Source organism: Podarcis gaigeae (assembly GCF_964106915.1).
Source record: "Podarcis gaigeae genome assembly, chromosome: 13".
Taxonomy (NCBI): Eukaryota; Metazoa; Chordata; class Lepidosauria; order Squamata; family Lacertidae; genus Podarcis; species Podarcis gaigeae.
The window spans coordinates 28637371-28653804 of record NC_139689.1 but is presented as its reverse complement, the minus strand read 5'-3'; the positions used below and the strand labels follow the sequence as shown (position 1 = coordinate 28653804).

General features: G+C 48.1%; 1 protein-coding gene across 7 annotated transcripts in view; it reads left to right on the top strand.

Moving 5' to 3' along the window:
* Positions 1-16434, top strand: part of CACNB1 (calcium voltage-gated channel auxiliary subunit beta 1) — a 46918-nt gene that overhangs the window by 16275 nt on the left and 14209 nt on the right. For 4 of the 7 annotated variants that reach the window (XM_083708514.1, XM_083708519.1, XM_083708513.1 and 1 more), the window contains 7 exons: positions 5467-5586; positions 10728-10850; positions 11128-11264; positions 12450-12526; positions 13299-13456; positions 15667-15747; positions 16328-16386. In XM_083708514.1, coding sequence (XP_083564640.1) covers positions 5467-5586; positions 10728-10850; positions 11128-11264; positions 12450-12526; positions 13299-13456; positions 15667-15747; positions 16328-16386 — 755 coding nt within the window. Of the gene's footprint in view, positions 1-1487; positions 1651-5466; positions 5587-10727; positions 10851-11127; positions 11265-12449; positions 12527-13298; positions 13457-15154; positions 15175-15666; positions 15748-16327; positions 16387-16434 lie in introns of those variants that run through there. The other 3 variants (XM_083708518.1, XM_083708515.1, XM_083708517.1) reach the window with 2 other exon arrangements.

The following is a 16434-nucleotide window of genomic DNA, read 5'->3' as shown; positions in this document are numbered from 1 at the left end:
TGAATGTGGAAAGGATGGGCTTTTTGATTAGAACATTTGATGCGGAGATTGGTCTGGGCAATGGGGCTTTGGAGGGCAAGAGAATCCACCGGGGCAGTTAGCGTTCAGAGTGTTTGGAAGCAGGAGGTCCAAGTTCAAATTCCTGTTCCAGCTTTGAGACTTGCAGGCTGGTTTCTGGGAAGTCATGCACTGTCAGGGATTGTTCTGAGGATAAAATAAGGTTGGGTGTATAATGTAACCTGCCTTGAGATAGAATGGAAAAGAGATCTGAAATACTTAAGTGAAGGTGCATCACATGGATGTTTTGGAAACGGTAACTTTTGGTTATAAAGTAACTACTTTAACACCCCAAAATCCACATTAGGGCAACGCTTTGATTAGGCAAACCAAAATATCACAAAATGGGCTGGCCTAATAAAGATACTGTACTGCATTTTCTTCTGGGTCAGCACAGCAACTTTTCCATTTTGACATTAGATTGCAAGTGAGATGCATTGGTACACGGTTTGGGGAACTAGGATTGTGAGACTGCGCAGGAAGAACTCCTTGATATTTGGCCACGAAATCCTTGTACCAGTCTTACTCCAGTACACTGTTCACAAACCAATTTGGTTGGAGTGCAGTGTCATATCTGAATGCAGAGTGCTCAGCTCTTGCAAACATGGGTGAAGATCATTTAGATCAGACACATCTTGCTTCCTGGCCAGTTAAGTCCCCAGAGGTCATTTAGTGCCATTTAGGTCCCCTGAGGTCTCAGGGTTCTTTGAACTCTACCTTCACGTTTTTACTTATTTGAAAGTCTGAGATCTAGGTTGCGTGCACACCCTGTTACCTTTAAAACACATTCAAAGCAAAAACATTCTTTCCTTCAAAGAATTCTGGGCACTGCAGTTGGTTAAAGTTTGCTGGGAATTGTAACACTCCGAAGGGTAAGCTAGAATTCTTTGGAGGGAAATGTGCTTCTGATGTGCTTTAAAGGTATGGCTGTAGAACCTTGTTCTTTTAGAAAGACCCAGTGCTTGTGATCCAGAAAACCACAAGCATGCAAGGCTGCTTTTTAATTTGGCAAGACAGAGACTGGAGTTATTAACGTGAAACAATGGTTTGTGTAAACAGACCTGTTTCTCATTGAAACAACCCAAGTTCCAATGTGCTCTAAAACATTTCCACCACAGGACCCACTCTGAAAATTTCTACGTTCTTAAAGAGTGAGACCAGGCATGCACGCATGCATGCACGCACGCACGCACGCGCACACACACACAGCCCTGGCCACACACCAGCTTTGCTAATAAATGACACATAAATGAGTAAGCCAATTGCATCTCAGAGGCACGTCACCATCTCTTGGCTCTTTCCATCTCCTGCCTGTAGCACAGGAGGCTAAGCTACCAAACCAGCAAGCCTCTCAACCAGGTTTTCCTTTCTTCTCTCTCTCTTTTTCCAAAAGTGTGGCAGGCAGGGTGGTGGGGGGTGGATATCCTTGGCTCTTAGGCACCTTCAGCCTCTGTGTTCCTGGAAGTGTTGAGCTTCCCCATCCTCCGACCTCCTCTTTGCCCAATTGTGGAGGTGCTCCTGGTGTCCCTCACCTTATTAGGGCCGCCACCTGGCAGGATGTCCTTGTACGAGCTGGATGATGATTCAGAAGCGGTGAGTAATGCATCCTGGCTGATTTGGGTCCTTCCCCGCACTATCTATGTCTGCCTGTTGCTCGGGGGAGAGTCTCCTCTCATTAGCACCATGGTTTTCTCATTCTTTTATGTGCACCTTCCACTCTGAATCCCGTTTGCTCTCTGAATCTCAACTCTTCCTTTCCACCCTTCTCTCTTTTCAAATAACGTTCTCCTCCCCTAGATAAATCCTAAAAAGAGGATAACGTGACATCCTGGTCCCAAATTCCTTCTGTGGGGATTAACTGGAAGCCCTGACCAAAACCGTATAATGGGGGGCGGGGGGGGGGGGATTGGCAGTCCTTGACTGCCACTCTGGCAGGTCTCTTCATTTGTACTGTGGGGATGTCCATCTTTTCCCAAATATTGGTTTTGTCAGGAAAAGTTTTGCAGCATTCTTCACATCTTTGTGTGGTGTGTGTCTGTGTTTCATTAGTAGGGATGTTTCCAGGTTTCTGTCTAGGCACAATCACTACAGAAGATTATGTAGATTCCTAAAACCCTGTCATTTATGTAAAGAATATTCAGGGTTTTATTGTAGGGGAAAGGAGTTTGGGTAAATCTATTGCAACCCCACCTCCTCCTTAATTCCAGGTGTTGGTGAACATCAGGCTGAGGTTGCTACACTTGAGGTGCGATCTGGGATCTTGTGCATTCTGTGTGTGCAGACTCCCCCCTCTCTCTTTAAGTAACCTCAACATGTCAAGCTCAGAGAAGCTACCACTACACGGGCTTCCCAATTTTGGAGTGGAACTGGAGGGCAAAAAGTTAAGTTGTGGGCATTTAGGAGACCAGAGAGTGTGTGTGTTCAGGTAAGAAGCTTGCAGCTATGTTTTGCTCAGGACAACCCACGGCTAGCTGGTTTTGGGTTAGGAGGTACTCTTTGGAGCTTCAGCCATCTCTCCCCAAAGCTGTTGTTGCTCTTTGCTAGCAAGTGCCATCTTTGCAGGCTGCTATGATTCCTCTCCTTGCAACTTTGCAATTTGTAGTGATGCCCATTCTCTGGTCTCACTTGCATTCCTGGAAACTTCCCTTATTTGTAAATCTGCTCCACCTTCTCAACAGCATAGTTTCTCTTTTTGTTTGGGGGGGAGCGCTGTGATGTGCATTTGGGTTGTGCCTCTTATTCTGTCATGACTGCATTTGGTGAGGACCTGTTTTGTGTTTGCATCTTTCGGAGCAAGGAGGTACAGGGAAGGAGATCAATTGCAGATAATTAAATAGATTGTATCCCCCTGGAGTTCAACACATATTTAAAAAAGCAATCCACTTCTATTGGAGAGACGCCAGTAGATTTGGCTTTTGTTCTCAAGAAGTTGTCTGCATAGAATGGGGTGGAAGTGAGCCCCCTCCATCCTTTCCTTCCACATTGATTGACAGCTGCCTGTGGAGTTCTGGCCCCCTTAAGAGTCCAGCTTAGTCCTTGCAGTGAGCCTACTTTCCCTCTCCTAGCCTCATAGGGGGGCTTGCTAATTAACAGTGACATTTCAGCCCCTCACTCTCACCCCAGTCAAGCTACCTCTCTTCAGAAAAAGGGTAAGAAGGCCCGTCTCATTTTGAGCCTTAATGAGCCATTCACAGGAAGAAAGTGTCTCTTTCAAAAGAAAATAATCAAGAGCGATGGCAGGTCACAGATGAACAGAAAAATCCCACAACAATTCAGTTTAGGCCTTTTTTATTGGTTTGTTAAGAAGGCAGAGGATAACTTTGTGAAGAAACAACCAAAATTTGGTTATAGCTACATATGAGGGGACTATGTGTGGTGTCCTCACTTGGGAAAGGGTATGCCAGGATTCAGTAACTGTCGAGAAAATCACCTGTTTAATTAATAAAGTTTAAGGTTTGTGTGCTCTTACTTGGAAATAAGGCCCAGTAAACCCTGTGGGATTAACCTCTAGGTAAGCATGTGAAGGACCAGGCTGGAAAGAGAAGCAAGAATCCTATCAAATACTTTTATGATAAGAGAGCATTATAGTATTTTTTATTTTATTTGCCAGTATATGTATACACCCAACCACCCACACACAAAACATGCTTTCTTAGGCAACGTGGTACCACTTGTCATCCTCCAACCTGTGGCTTTTTGTGATTTTGTTCAAGTTTCATTTAAATTGCTTTTAAAAACTACTTTCGAGTCTATGCAATTCCCTATACTACCATTCCACATTATTAGAAGCCTGGCTGACTGGTTTAAATCAGGCAGATTCACCAACACACACACACACACACACTGAACTCTCAGAAACATTAATTACTCAGTTACATTGTGGTGTTATGTTCTAGTTTGTGTTTATAGATTTTAAATTTTCATGTATACCACCCACAAATTTATTTTTGGGTGAAGGTGTGGCTTATTTAAAATATATTAAAAAATCTGCCTTCTTACAGAAAAATATATATTCCATGATACAGAAACCTCCTGTGCCAAGAGACCATATAAAATAGGCAAATGCCTAAGAACATCCAAGAATTATCCTTAGTCTGCTTTTATTCAGTTATGTGCTTTTATGCTTTAATTTATTAATTTAGGTTTTACATAATTTTATTCAGGTTGGCACAAATACATTTATTTTGTTTTAATATTTGTTAAAGAAGGACATTTTTCCCCTTCAGCTGGTCCTGTTGTGATCTGTCAAGGAAATCCCATCATTTTAAGCTGGCCTGTGTTGTAGTTCTATTTGGGTGCGAGGTAAAATCTCCTGTGTTAGTTATTTCCATACTGTTCAATTTTAATTTTGTGACGGATACAAATAAACATAACTGAAATCTCTCTGAATCGCTCCTAGTCTTGCAGAGCTAACTCAGTACAGTATTCTCTTTCCATGTTTTATACCATAAGTTAAAAGAAATAAATAGAAAGTTATTGTGTTGCCTGAAACAGAAGAACAAATGTTGACAACCCCTTTTCAACCAAGCTTCATTGTGCCCAAGGCCAGTTATTTTGGCACCTGAGGAAGAAAACCCCACGAGCAATTAGTTAATTGTTAGGTAACTAACAATTTGCTGCCTTTCTGTGAGACCAGTGTATAGGACTTGCCCTAAGGCTAGACCCTGTGTGTTGTTAGCGATGGTACACATCCTTCTGTTTTCCATCTGGATGTAGACTTCATCCCTAGCTGTCCCTTGTTGATGTCGCATCTGGTCAGCAACTTCCTGCGCCCTTTGTCCAGCGCAGAAGAAGAATGTTAGAAACACTGTAGTCAGCATGACTAAATTAACGAGTGCTGTCCAATGTTCTGGGTGTAGACTAAGCTCAGATTCCAAAGGCAAACAACCTCGCCAGCCTTATGGCTCGACAGCAGTAGGTACTCTCTAGTTTGAAGGCAGCAGATGGGATTCATTCCCCTACGAACGGTGTCTCTGGCTGGGCTGCTTATGCTGCCCAGGAATGACAGGATGCAATGCCAGGATGCAGCGGAATGCTTTCCAGAGGCCTAACCAGCAGGCAGATGAGGTTGCTGGCTCAGGTGTGAGACAAGAGATGGGGAGGAAGCACAGGCTGCCAGCATCTGCTTATACCTGCTTGGTTAACAAAGGCCTTGCCTTAAGGACCCGGGAGGCAGAGTCCTTGCTGATTTCCAGCGGCGGAGCATCTGCTTTGCATGTAGAAGGTTCAACCCACAGCATCTTTGGGTAGGACTAGGACAGACACCTGCTTTTGAAACCCTGGAGAGCCACTGCCAGTCAGAGTGGACTGCACTAGATGGACCGATGGTTTGACTTGGTATAAGGCAGCTTCCTGTCTCCTAGCCTAACCCACCCCATCACCACCCTTCTTTTCTCCTCCTCCCTTTAGGGTTCTGCTGAGTCCTACACCAGTCGGCCCTCTGATTCCGATGTGTCGTTGGAGGAAGATCGTGAGGCCCTGCGCAAGGAGGCAGAACGCCAAGCCCTAGCACAGCTGGAGAAGGCAAAGGTAAAGTAACTTCAAGCATCCTAGAGAAATTGCAGGGTAGGGTGGGGGAGATGGTTTTCGTAATGCAGCCTGCTGGGGAAAGCTATCTGGCATCAAGATCTGATTCAAGAGCAGAGTCCCATTGAGATCCATGTGAGAGTCTGTGGGGAGCAGCTTATCCCGATGGCCTATCCTCCAGCACATGAGAGAGGAATGTAGGGGGTGTGCTTTGTCCCTACTAAGGAAACAACCCATCACAGCCTGCACCTGCTAGGAGGGAATGCCATGGATGCGACCCTGCCTGACTCAGCAGTGGGTGGTCTTGCTGCCTCTGTAGACTTCAGGTCTTCCATCCTTCCACTCTGCCACCCTCCCTCATTTTAATTTTTGCTTTGTTTCTGTGGGTTGTTTCTTCCTGTAGCTTCCTGCCACACCTACAGCATAGTTGGCCTCCTTTACCGATGTTCTCCAGGGACATGTCCCTTCCATGGGTGGTCACAGCCGGTGTACGATGTGTTAAGGCTAGTTTCGTAATGCTGACTCTTGCCCACACTGCTTTACGTTAATTAAACAAGCTGGCTGTTACCAATCCTTGCAATTTAAGGGAGGGAAACATTAAACACAACGATGCCCAGCCGGCTTATGGAAGCCTCAGTGGGATCAGTTAACTGACTTTTGGGCTAAGTGTTCCTGCACACACAAACCAGGGCTACAAATTGATTTCAGTTGCTCCATATTTTGCTTCGACTAGTTGGCTGTCTGCCTCTGTGCTTTTGAACTCGGGAGGCCTCTACCTCTGAGCCCCTGGCAGCAAAATATCCCTGCAGGAGAGCTTCCATCAAAATGCTAAAGGGATTATTGAGCTAAGGATTCTGGATACGGATTCTGTATTCTGGATGCAATGCCAGCAGTGGGAGGAGCTGGAGCCAGCAGTGAGTAGGGCCAGAGCCAAAACCTAAAGTGGACAGAGCCTCTCCTTTCCTGCCCCCTCTTCCTCCCCCATCCACCAAGTTGCAAGGAGAAGGACAGATAATTCTTTTTTCTAGAGATCTACATGAATTCTTACAGAAGTTTCTCTTTCGTCCTTCCATTGCTGCATCTATTTCAGCTTTCTTCTCATCATCCGCAGCTCCCGCCTTCTATTCCTTAGGCTCCTACTACCTGCATGAAATTAGGCCAAGGGCCACCTTGGGCCACAGGCTCCCCAACCTCATTCTAAAAGCTTCAAATCACACTATCCATTTGAATGGTGCACAGGAACAAGCTGGCAGCTAGTGCTGCTCTTTCACAGTGGTGTGATAGGCTCTAGACTCAGTGAATGGCCTTGGTTATTCTATTATCAGTTAAAATTTCCAAATCCTCTCCATAGTCAAGCCCATGCAGTGTGCATTATAGTGGTCCAGCTTGGATGCTGTTAGAACATGGATTACTGCAGCCAGAAGCAATCTCTCTCTCTCTCTCGGGTGGCAGCTGGATCACCAGCCAGAGCTGGCGAATGAAGCTGTGTGTTATGGATGCCACTTGGACACCAAACAGCAGAACTGGATTGAAAATGATTTTGAAGTTATGCACGTGCTCTTTAAGTGGGTCATGTGAGCAAGGGGGGGAGCTATACATAAAGGCACCCCTTGCCCCCTCCTTCGAGAGTCTCTGGGTCCCGCTCTCCACTCGTGCAGAAGAGCAGATGGGTCAATGCCAGGAGTGAAAAATGGATGCCAGGTAATGGAGATCATGAAGTAGAGCGTGTTAATATTATGACACAATAGCCGGCATGCGTTAAAATGGGCAATCCAAGTTGCACAAAATCACTTTGGTCAAATGAAGCATTCAAATGGCTAAAATATGCTTAGTCTAGCAATCAGAGACGTCAGTCTCTGTTGTGTATCTTGCATGTGACAGGACCAAGCAAGGCATGCAACGTGGGATTCTGCTGGAACCTGCTACTTCCTCCCTCTGTTTATTTGTTCGTCATTCTCTTGCCCATTCCAGCTTTCTGTTTCTGCAGAAACTCCAGTGTGTCACATGGGTGGCACCTTTTTCCATAGGTACAACTGAGAACAGAGCATTCCAGGCAAACGTCAGCTTGTTTTGATGAATGGCATTCTGATGGTCCCAAGGAGACTTCTGTTTTTAAATTTTGTTTTACTGTGTTCAATATCCCATCTTCTCTCCAAGGAGCTCAGGGCAGTGTTTGTGGTTCTTCCCCTCTTATCCTACACTAAATGTGGGAAGGGCTGTGACTCAGTGGGTCAAGTGGGAATCATAGAGTTGGAAGGGATCCCGAGGGACATCTGGTCTATGGCTGGCATGCAGAAACTCCTAGATTCAGTTCTAGGTATCTGCAGGCAGGGCTGAGAAGGACTTATGCCTGAAACCTGGAGGGTCACTGGTGAGCAATACTGAACTTGGGGAACCAATGGGCTAACTTTGTAAATGGTATCTTCCTCTGTTTTTTCCTGACAACAAGCTTGTGGTGTCAAGAGATGGTGACTGGCCCATTGAACATCATGGCTGAGTGAAGATTTGAACCCATGTGTTTTTGGCACTAGGCTACAACTCCAACCACCATACTATTCTGGCTTTCAGACTGCCACATAGCTACTTTCTCACCATGTTCTTCACAACTGGCTCAAGCCCATCGATGCCCATAAATCACAGGCTGGCCAGGCACCCACAAATTCATTTGGCTAATGGGCATGGTAATGTTTTATCACTCCAGGAGGCAGAAGAGGGAAGAGGAAGCTTGAGTCGTGCTCTCGATTGAAGCGAACTGGCCTCAGGAAGCAATGCCACAAAAGCCAGGGGGCTCCGCTGCGGGTAGGCAGGGCCCCAGTCCTCCTTTCAGCACACTCTGTTATGTACCCTACAGGTGTCTTGCTCTGGCTTGCCTTCCTAAGGTTGCATGTTTCTGCAGCAGGTGCCACAACCGCAGAATATTACCCAGAGGCAGCTCAAGAAAATCCATTCATCCATCAAGTCTTCACTTAAAACACGAACTGGAAGCCAAGATGTGGGGCCTTAATCTTTGGATCTGGGAGAGATATGTGGATGGGTTATTGAAGAATGGGAAGCAAGAGGGAGTTTGCAAATCAAAGGAATTGTTATAAGTGCCTCCCCACAAACACATATACCCCAAACCAAGCATCCACTGCAGCCTATTCTATGCTTCTTTCAGGCCTCATTTCAGGAGGGAGGAGGAGGCCCTTTGGATGCCAACAAATACCACGTTGTGCCAGGTGCCACGTTGGAGACCTCTGCCTAGTTAAAACAGAGTGCACATAGCACATTTTGGGCTGTTCCTACATCTTTAAGAAAGGGCCAGGATTTATCGATTGAAATCCAAACAGAGTATGAGAGCAGAGACTCTCGGGTTTGTCCCCTGGTTGTGGGAAGGGGATTGTTGGGATCTGGTTATTTAAAGTGTCATAGGGAAGGACACGGGTGGCACTGTGGGTTAAACCACAGAGCCTAGGACTTGCCGATCAGAAGGTCGGCAGTTCGAATCCCCGTGACGGGGTGAGCTCCCATTGCTTGGTCCCTGCTCCTGCCCACCTAGCAGTTCGAAAGCATGAAGTGCAAGTAGATAAATAGGTACCGCTCTGGCGGGAAGGTAAACGGCGTTTCCGTGCGCTGCTCTGGTTCTCCAGAAGCGGCTTAGTCATGCTGGCCACGTGACCCGGAAGCTGTACACCAGCTCCCTCGGCCAGTAAAGCGAGATGAGCGCCGAAACCCCAAAGTCTGTCATGACTGGACCTAATGGTCAGGGGTCCTTTACCTTTGCCTTTAGGGAAGGAAGGCAGAATCCCAAAGTGGGGTGGGTGAGTGGCCAGTGTAAGGGGGCCATCCCCTGTGCAGTATTTCAACCTTGTGGGGATTCGCAGCTGGTCTTCCCAGCATTTCCCACTTGCCTGGGCCAGCAGGGAAAGTGGTGGTGGGGAGGTCCTGCCATTTCTGCCCTAATCACACAAGCCACCCTTCCCTTCCCTGGAGCAGCAATTCCCGCTTTCACGACAGCCCTGGGCCTTTGACGGATGCAATTAGCTAATTAAGCCTCCCAATTCTCTCTCCCCCCCTTTCTTTACTGGCTCTTGGCGCAGTCTGTTGCCGCAGCAGCCCTCACAATTAGGATGCCTGAGGTGTTTTGACCACTGGGATCTGGTCCAAACTCCTTGCTGCCAGGATGATCTGGGAGGGACTGGCTGGCACCCAGAACATCCCCAGCTCTCTGACTCTGGGCTTTCAGCCAGCAAGTCTCATCCTTTGCTTTCATCAGCAGGTCTCATAGCTATCTGTTGACTAGGCTCGGGTTAACTGTGGGGCCTGGGGTTGGGGGGGGGGCAACTCTGCCTTGCTGCTTAGGGTGGAATTCATGCCAGGAGTGGCTGCTTGCTTTCCCACCTCCTTCTCCTTGACAGTGAGATAAGCAGAGCATAAAATTCCAGGGGGGAAAGGCCCCCGGCCTACCTTGGACATTGGTGTGGCTTTTCCTCTTTGTTTTGCATCATTAGGAATGTAGGAAGCTGCCTTATACTGAGTCAGACCAATGGTCCATTTTGCTCTGTGATGCTGACACAGGCTGGCAGCGACTCTCCAGGCCTGCTTGGAAATGCTGGGGGTTGAACCTGGGGCTGCATTGCAGGGGGTTGGACTAGATGACCCTTGGGATCCCTTCCAACTCGACAATTCTATGATTCTATGACCTTCTGAATGCAAAGCAGAAGCTGTCCCACTGAGCTTTATATGTTGCTATTTTGAATCATGGCTGGTGCTTCTGCGAAGCCATCAGGAAGGACGAGGTGCTATTCTGAGCATTGGAGCCCCAGTTTCGAACTTCTGGCGATTTCATTCAGTCACTCTTCTGGGTACAGATGCGTCAATATAGGCATGCATTGGCCCATTGACTTGAAAGTGTTTCTTCATAGCCAGAAGGGTTAAGAAGAACACATTGATTGATGCCTCTCTCCCCTTACTTAGATAAAGAAGGGTGTTTTCCCCTTTACTGATTCGTTAAAAAGGCAGAAAAGTGCATGGGGGGGGGGGTTGTACCTGGAAATAAATTAAGCAAGTCACTTTTTCTTTGTTGGAAAAAGGCTTTTGATGGGGCACAATTCACCGGTTTCCCCCCTGCTTTGCTAAAATGCTTCTGTATTTTCGTTTCGCAGACCAAACCAGTGGCATTTGCTGTGAGAACGAACGTGGGCTACAATCCATCTCCCAATGACGATGTGCCGGTCCAAGGCCTGTCTATTTCCTTTGAACCCAAAGACTTCCTTCATATCAAAGAGGTACAATGTGTCACACAGGACCCTGGTCTCCTGTCCCCCACCCCATTACTCTTTAACTTGTGCAGCAGCTGGGCAAGAAAGGGGCTGTGAGAGGCTCTCATGAGCATCTCCCTTCTCTGCATGGGGTCCAAATGTGCAAGCGACAGTGAGGGGTGATCTGCTGGGGCAAGCTGGCGGTCCACCCACTCACACATGCACACCCACAAGCTACAGCCTCATCTCTCCATGCCCGCTTCGGGTGTCTCACGCTTTGGATGTTTTGCCCCCTGCACTCCAGAAATACAACAATGACTGGTGGATCGGACGCCTGGTCAAAGAAGGCTGCGAGGTCGGCTTCATCCCCAGCCCCGTCAAGCTGGAGAACATGCGGATGCTACAGGAGCAAAAGATGAGGCAGCATCGACTCAGCTCCAGGTGGGTTGGGATGAAGTGGGATGCAGGAGGAGGAGGCTGCTGAGCCACCCAGAATCCTCTGCATAGAAGGTCCGGCATTCTACCCTTGCCATCTTCAGGGAAAGGCTGTCTTGTGGCAGGGCTGAAAAACCCTCTTCCTAAAAAGCTCCTTGGCTTCTACCAGGCATGCTTGGCAATACCTGCCAGGATGGACTTTAGGCCACATTCACACCATACATTTACAGCACTGGGAAACCACTTTAAACAGTCATGGATTCCCCCCCCCCCCAATTATTCTGGGAGCCGTGGTTTGTGAAGGGTGCAGAGAGTTGGAAGGCCCCTTTATTCCACTTCCAGAGCTACAGTTTGCACAGATTTATTAATCAGTTCCTCTTCTCAGGGTGCTCTGGGAACTGTAGATCTGGGAGAGGAAATGGAGGCCTCCTAACAACTCTCAGCACCCTTAACAAACTGCAGCTCCCAGGCACCGTCCTTGCATAGCCAACCTTCCTCCACAATCAAGAGAGCTAGCAACTTGCTTTCATCAAAACAGAAGAATTCCGAGGACTTTATCTACACTGACCTTAAGAGGTTTTGTGTTGGAGTGAATAGATGTCTGCCAATTCCGGACCATCTTTCCTCCAGAGGCCTGTGGCTATTTTCTGAAACGTGCTCTCCAGAGTAAAACTAAAATGAAATGGACACGCATCCCACTAGTCTAACACACCCTGACCCTGACTGCAAAATGTGGATCTTGAAATCCATGTGGAAGTCTCTCTAAGTGGATGCCTGATCCTTGACCTAGCCTTGTCTGTCCGTTGAAGACAAATGGGAGGCCAACTCTGCCTTAGCCTCCATGCAATTTACACCAGTTCAAGCCTATTTCATTCTTGTAGTCCCCATGGCTAATGCCAATTCATTCTGTGTAGTGTCTAAGGGATGGGACACTTGACAGTTGAGCTAATCTGAAACTGGAGCGTAGATCTGTAGTGCAAGTCCATTGTTTTAATGGGGCAGAATGCCATGGTGATGGATGTACATCCAAGGACTATGAAGCCTTACTGGGATACAGAAGTTTACTTTTTTTGCAAGTGAAAAGGTGCTGAGCTTGGACTCAGAGGCTCTTCCCCCTTGCCACAGCTCTTCCCCACCCCAAAACCTCTTCCTGTTTCCCTGCCTCACTTTAATGGCTCTTCTGTCTTGCAGTAAATCAGGAGACAACTCCACCTCCAGCCTAGGAGATGTGGTGACTGGCCCCCGGAGACCCACCCCGCCTGCCACTGGTAAGGCTACTCACGCCCAACAGAGAACGGCATAACTGCCACCATCATCCCAGATGGATACTTTGGCATCTTTCTGTGGGACGAGGAGTGTTTGAAGCATCTGAAGGGCATTGCTCACCTGCACCTGCAACAGAAAGAGGTGGTCGTGTCAGACTCTTCCAGTTCATCCTGTAGGTGTGGATGCCCTATTTAAATCCTCTCCCACTTTTTTTTAAAAAAATCTCCTTGCTGATCAAAAACTAATGCAGCGGGGAGAGGAGGTTCCGGTCCAGCCTGCTCCCTGCTGTGCTAGTTCCTCCCCCCCCCCCACTGTTGCAAGGAAATATTTTTTAACTTGGGAGGATTTTCAAAAACAAAACACAGGATCCCCACATCTACAGTCTGAAGCGGTACAATCCACACCATCAGTTCAGGGCTCTACCACTTTAATCTGTGTACAGACAAGGCCTAAATTCTGTCCTAACAGGCTTCTCATTGCCTAATTGCTACCTCCTTCTCCCCCGTATGCTCATATACTGTGGAAATTTGGAGTTTTCCATTCCATTCCATTCCATTCCATTTATTTATTTATGTTCCTCTTCTGGATACACGAATCAGTTTATTTCTTTTGTTTCTGGTTGTTCCTCCTCATTTGTTTTTCTCGTCTTATTCCATTAGTGCTTTTCATTCTTTGGTTGTTGTTGTTGTTGTTGCATTTCCCCCCTGTTTTTTTCCCCCCTTTCCTCCCCTACCTTTTATCTCCTTCCTTCCTCACCCTCCATCCTCCTCCCAGGTACCTTGGACATGACTAACTTAGCTTATGACCCAGACGCCCTTGACTTAGAGGAGGAGGAGGAGGTCACCGAGGAGAACCACCGAACCCCCAAGACTAGTGTTAGCAGCGTCACCACGCCCCCCTCCACCACCAAGCGCCGCCCCTTCTTTAAGAAGGTAATGGTGCCCCCTCTTGCCTCGCACCTGCTTGCTGTGCCATCCTAAGTATGCCTGCCTGTGTGTGTAGGCTTGTTTCTGCCCAGAGATCGAGCGCTTTTGTGCAAATGATGGGGGTGATAGGAGTGGCATGTTCTGGAAGTGGGTTTGTGGTCCTGATCTCCCATTGGCGGAGAGCATAAGCTGGGGGGATGCACATTCCAAGCCGATTTGCTGCATATTACGAGGAAAGGACCAACATGTACTACGGTTATAAAGTGTATACGTGATTGTGTTTGTCACCTGCCTGAGCATACAAAAGGCGTGTTTCAGAAGGGTATGTTCCAGTGATCACACATTCTCCATCCTTGTATGAGTTAAAAGATGCATTGGCAACCAACTCATACCCTCACTTGGGCTTTGGTGGAAGATGTGTCCAATATAATGTGCTTCCTTTCCCCTCTCCCCCTGGCCTTATGCATCCTGAGAAATCTAGTAATTGAACAGTGATCCCTCCGTCCCCTGGGAAGGATAATAATGTAATGCTCTAGTAATCCTCTTCATCCAGGAATGACTGTGGGCAGGATTCCTGCATTGCATTGGGTTGGACCTTCCAACTCTACAATTCTATGATTCTCCCATTTCTTTTTCCCAGTGTAAACCCTTGAAAGTCACAGGTCCCAATCCCCCACCCCATGGAAAACATGCAAGTGGTATGTTCCATGTGTCCCTCCCATATGTGGATACTAGGAATGCTCCACTTCTATAATCCATTCCACTCACCTGTGGGAATTATAGCAATGGAACGTTCCAGCATGGGAGCGAAGTGAGTGAAATAGTCAAGCCATTTCCCTTCGCTTGGACGTAGGACTGCAGCGCCCCATAAGAAAGCATGAATATGGGATGTTCCAGTGGCTTTCACATAAGAGGGGCATCCCTCCTGGTGACCCACCCTTGCCCTGTAAATTCCATCCCGGTATGGCATTTGCCTCCACAGGCCCTTCTTTTCCTCCTTGCGGATCAAATAGTGGGAGGAAGTTGTCCAGAGGAAGGCTGGTTGCTAAGCAACCTCAGGGTTCAAGATGGAAATCCCCAGAGGGCCGAACTGTATTTTACACTAGGAGCCCAAGGGTGCTTTGCAGCAGAGGAGTGCTTTCCCTGCCAGCCACCTTACGCCTGAAACTTTCCTCCGCAGAGTTGCAAGGATCTGAAATACAGGTGGATGGGAAGAAGTTTGTCTGGGTGGAGGGGAGCTTTGAGTGTAGAGTGGCTGGCTGCAAAAGTACTAGGGCCTCTCTCCAGCACACTTCTTCCCTGAAAAGTGCCTCCTTCCTGGCAGCTCCCTGCGATGGCAATAGGAGCCACCAGGCCAGTCATGTTGCCCGCGGTGGCTCTGGCCAATGTGTCATTTGGGTTTTGAGAGGTTCATGGGCATGCCACCATGAGCCACGTCTGTCCACCAGGGTGGGCCAGGATAGCATGGAGGAAAAGGACACAATTCTAAATCAAGGCAAGGTTGTTCCCTGCCCAAACTCTGAAAAGCCGCCACCTTTCTGCTTTTCTCAGCACTACTTTTCTCTCTCTCTTGTGCCTTGCCTGTGCTTCCGCTGGAGTGAGCTGTCAGTAACACGCATGCCTTGTTTGTTTTCTCTTGCCTGTCTCTCCTTTCCCCTCCCCTGTGCCCCCACCCCGCCCATTAATGGCGATCACTGGACATAGCCAAGCAGAAGCAGAAATCGGTAAGTAAGCTTACGAAATGATCAGATGAGATGACAGTGGTGGCGGCTCCCTGTGGGCCCTGCCTAATCCCAGCGGGCTTTTCCCCAGCGAAGTTGGCAACTGTGAGGAAGCTGACCATGAAACCCCAAAGTCTGTGTGAGAGATTTGCTCCCCCCCCGCCCCCGCCAGATACAGGCCCCTATTTCTTTAAGGTAAGCTCAAAAGCAAACCTTGGTTGCAGCTGCATGAAGGTCTTCTTCTGTTAGGTCCATCTTGAATGTCCAGGCTAGTGTTGGTGTCGGATCTGGAAGGCTGAGATCCCTCAGCAACCCTTCTTCCTGCCACCCACAACTCAGCTTTCCTCCCCCATGCCCACAAAATGAAGCTGCTGTCCCCCCCTTTAGAAGAATCGCTGAAATTGCTAGGCTTCCAAAAAAAGTGGTGCCTGCAGCGCTGATGTAGCCTGGATCTGGAGCAAGTCTAATGTCTTCTTCTCTCTCATTTCTTCCCAGGCGGAGCATGTGCCACCGTATGACGTGGTTCCTTCCATGCGGCCCATCATTCTTGTAGGCCCATCCTTGAAAGGGTATGAGGTGAGGCATTTAGAGAGTTCATGGGGAGAGAGTTAGGGCATGCATAGAAAGTAGGGCTGAGGGGCCATGTTGCTTTCCAAGAGACTTGGGCAAGGGGAGCCTGGAGGGCTGCCATAGATTGGCATGTGTACTCATCTCCCTGTCCATCATTCAAGCCCTGTCTAGGATATCTGCCTGGCAACAGGACTGACATGTCCTGAGTTGCTGTGGCTCCTCCCAATTCTGTTCCTTTGAGCTTACCTCCTACAGGTCATCCCTCCTATCTCGGCCACCAGTGCCCTCTCATTGATTGGCTCCTCACTCTGTTCTTAGTAATCCTCTGGATCTCTCTGCCAATGGGTGGGCATCCAGCTGTGACTTTAGCACCTACGAGTCTGAAGTGGTGGAAATAGGTAGGGAAGCTTGGGAGTGGGTCTCCATTTTGATGAGCCTTTACCAAGAACTAGCACAAGCAAGATGCCCCCTGATTTCTTCCCCACCCACGTTTATGCATGTGACTCTTTCGCTTTCTGACTTTTCTTCTCCTCCTCCTCCTCTTCTCTGTCTTTCTGCCCAATCCCAACCCCCTTTACCTTCCCAGGTGACGGACATGATGCAGAAAGCTTTGTTTGATTTCCTGAAACGCCGATTCGATGGCAGGTGTGAGCAGATGCCTTGGGGACGGGTGGGGATCTGATGTCTTCCATT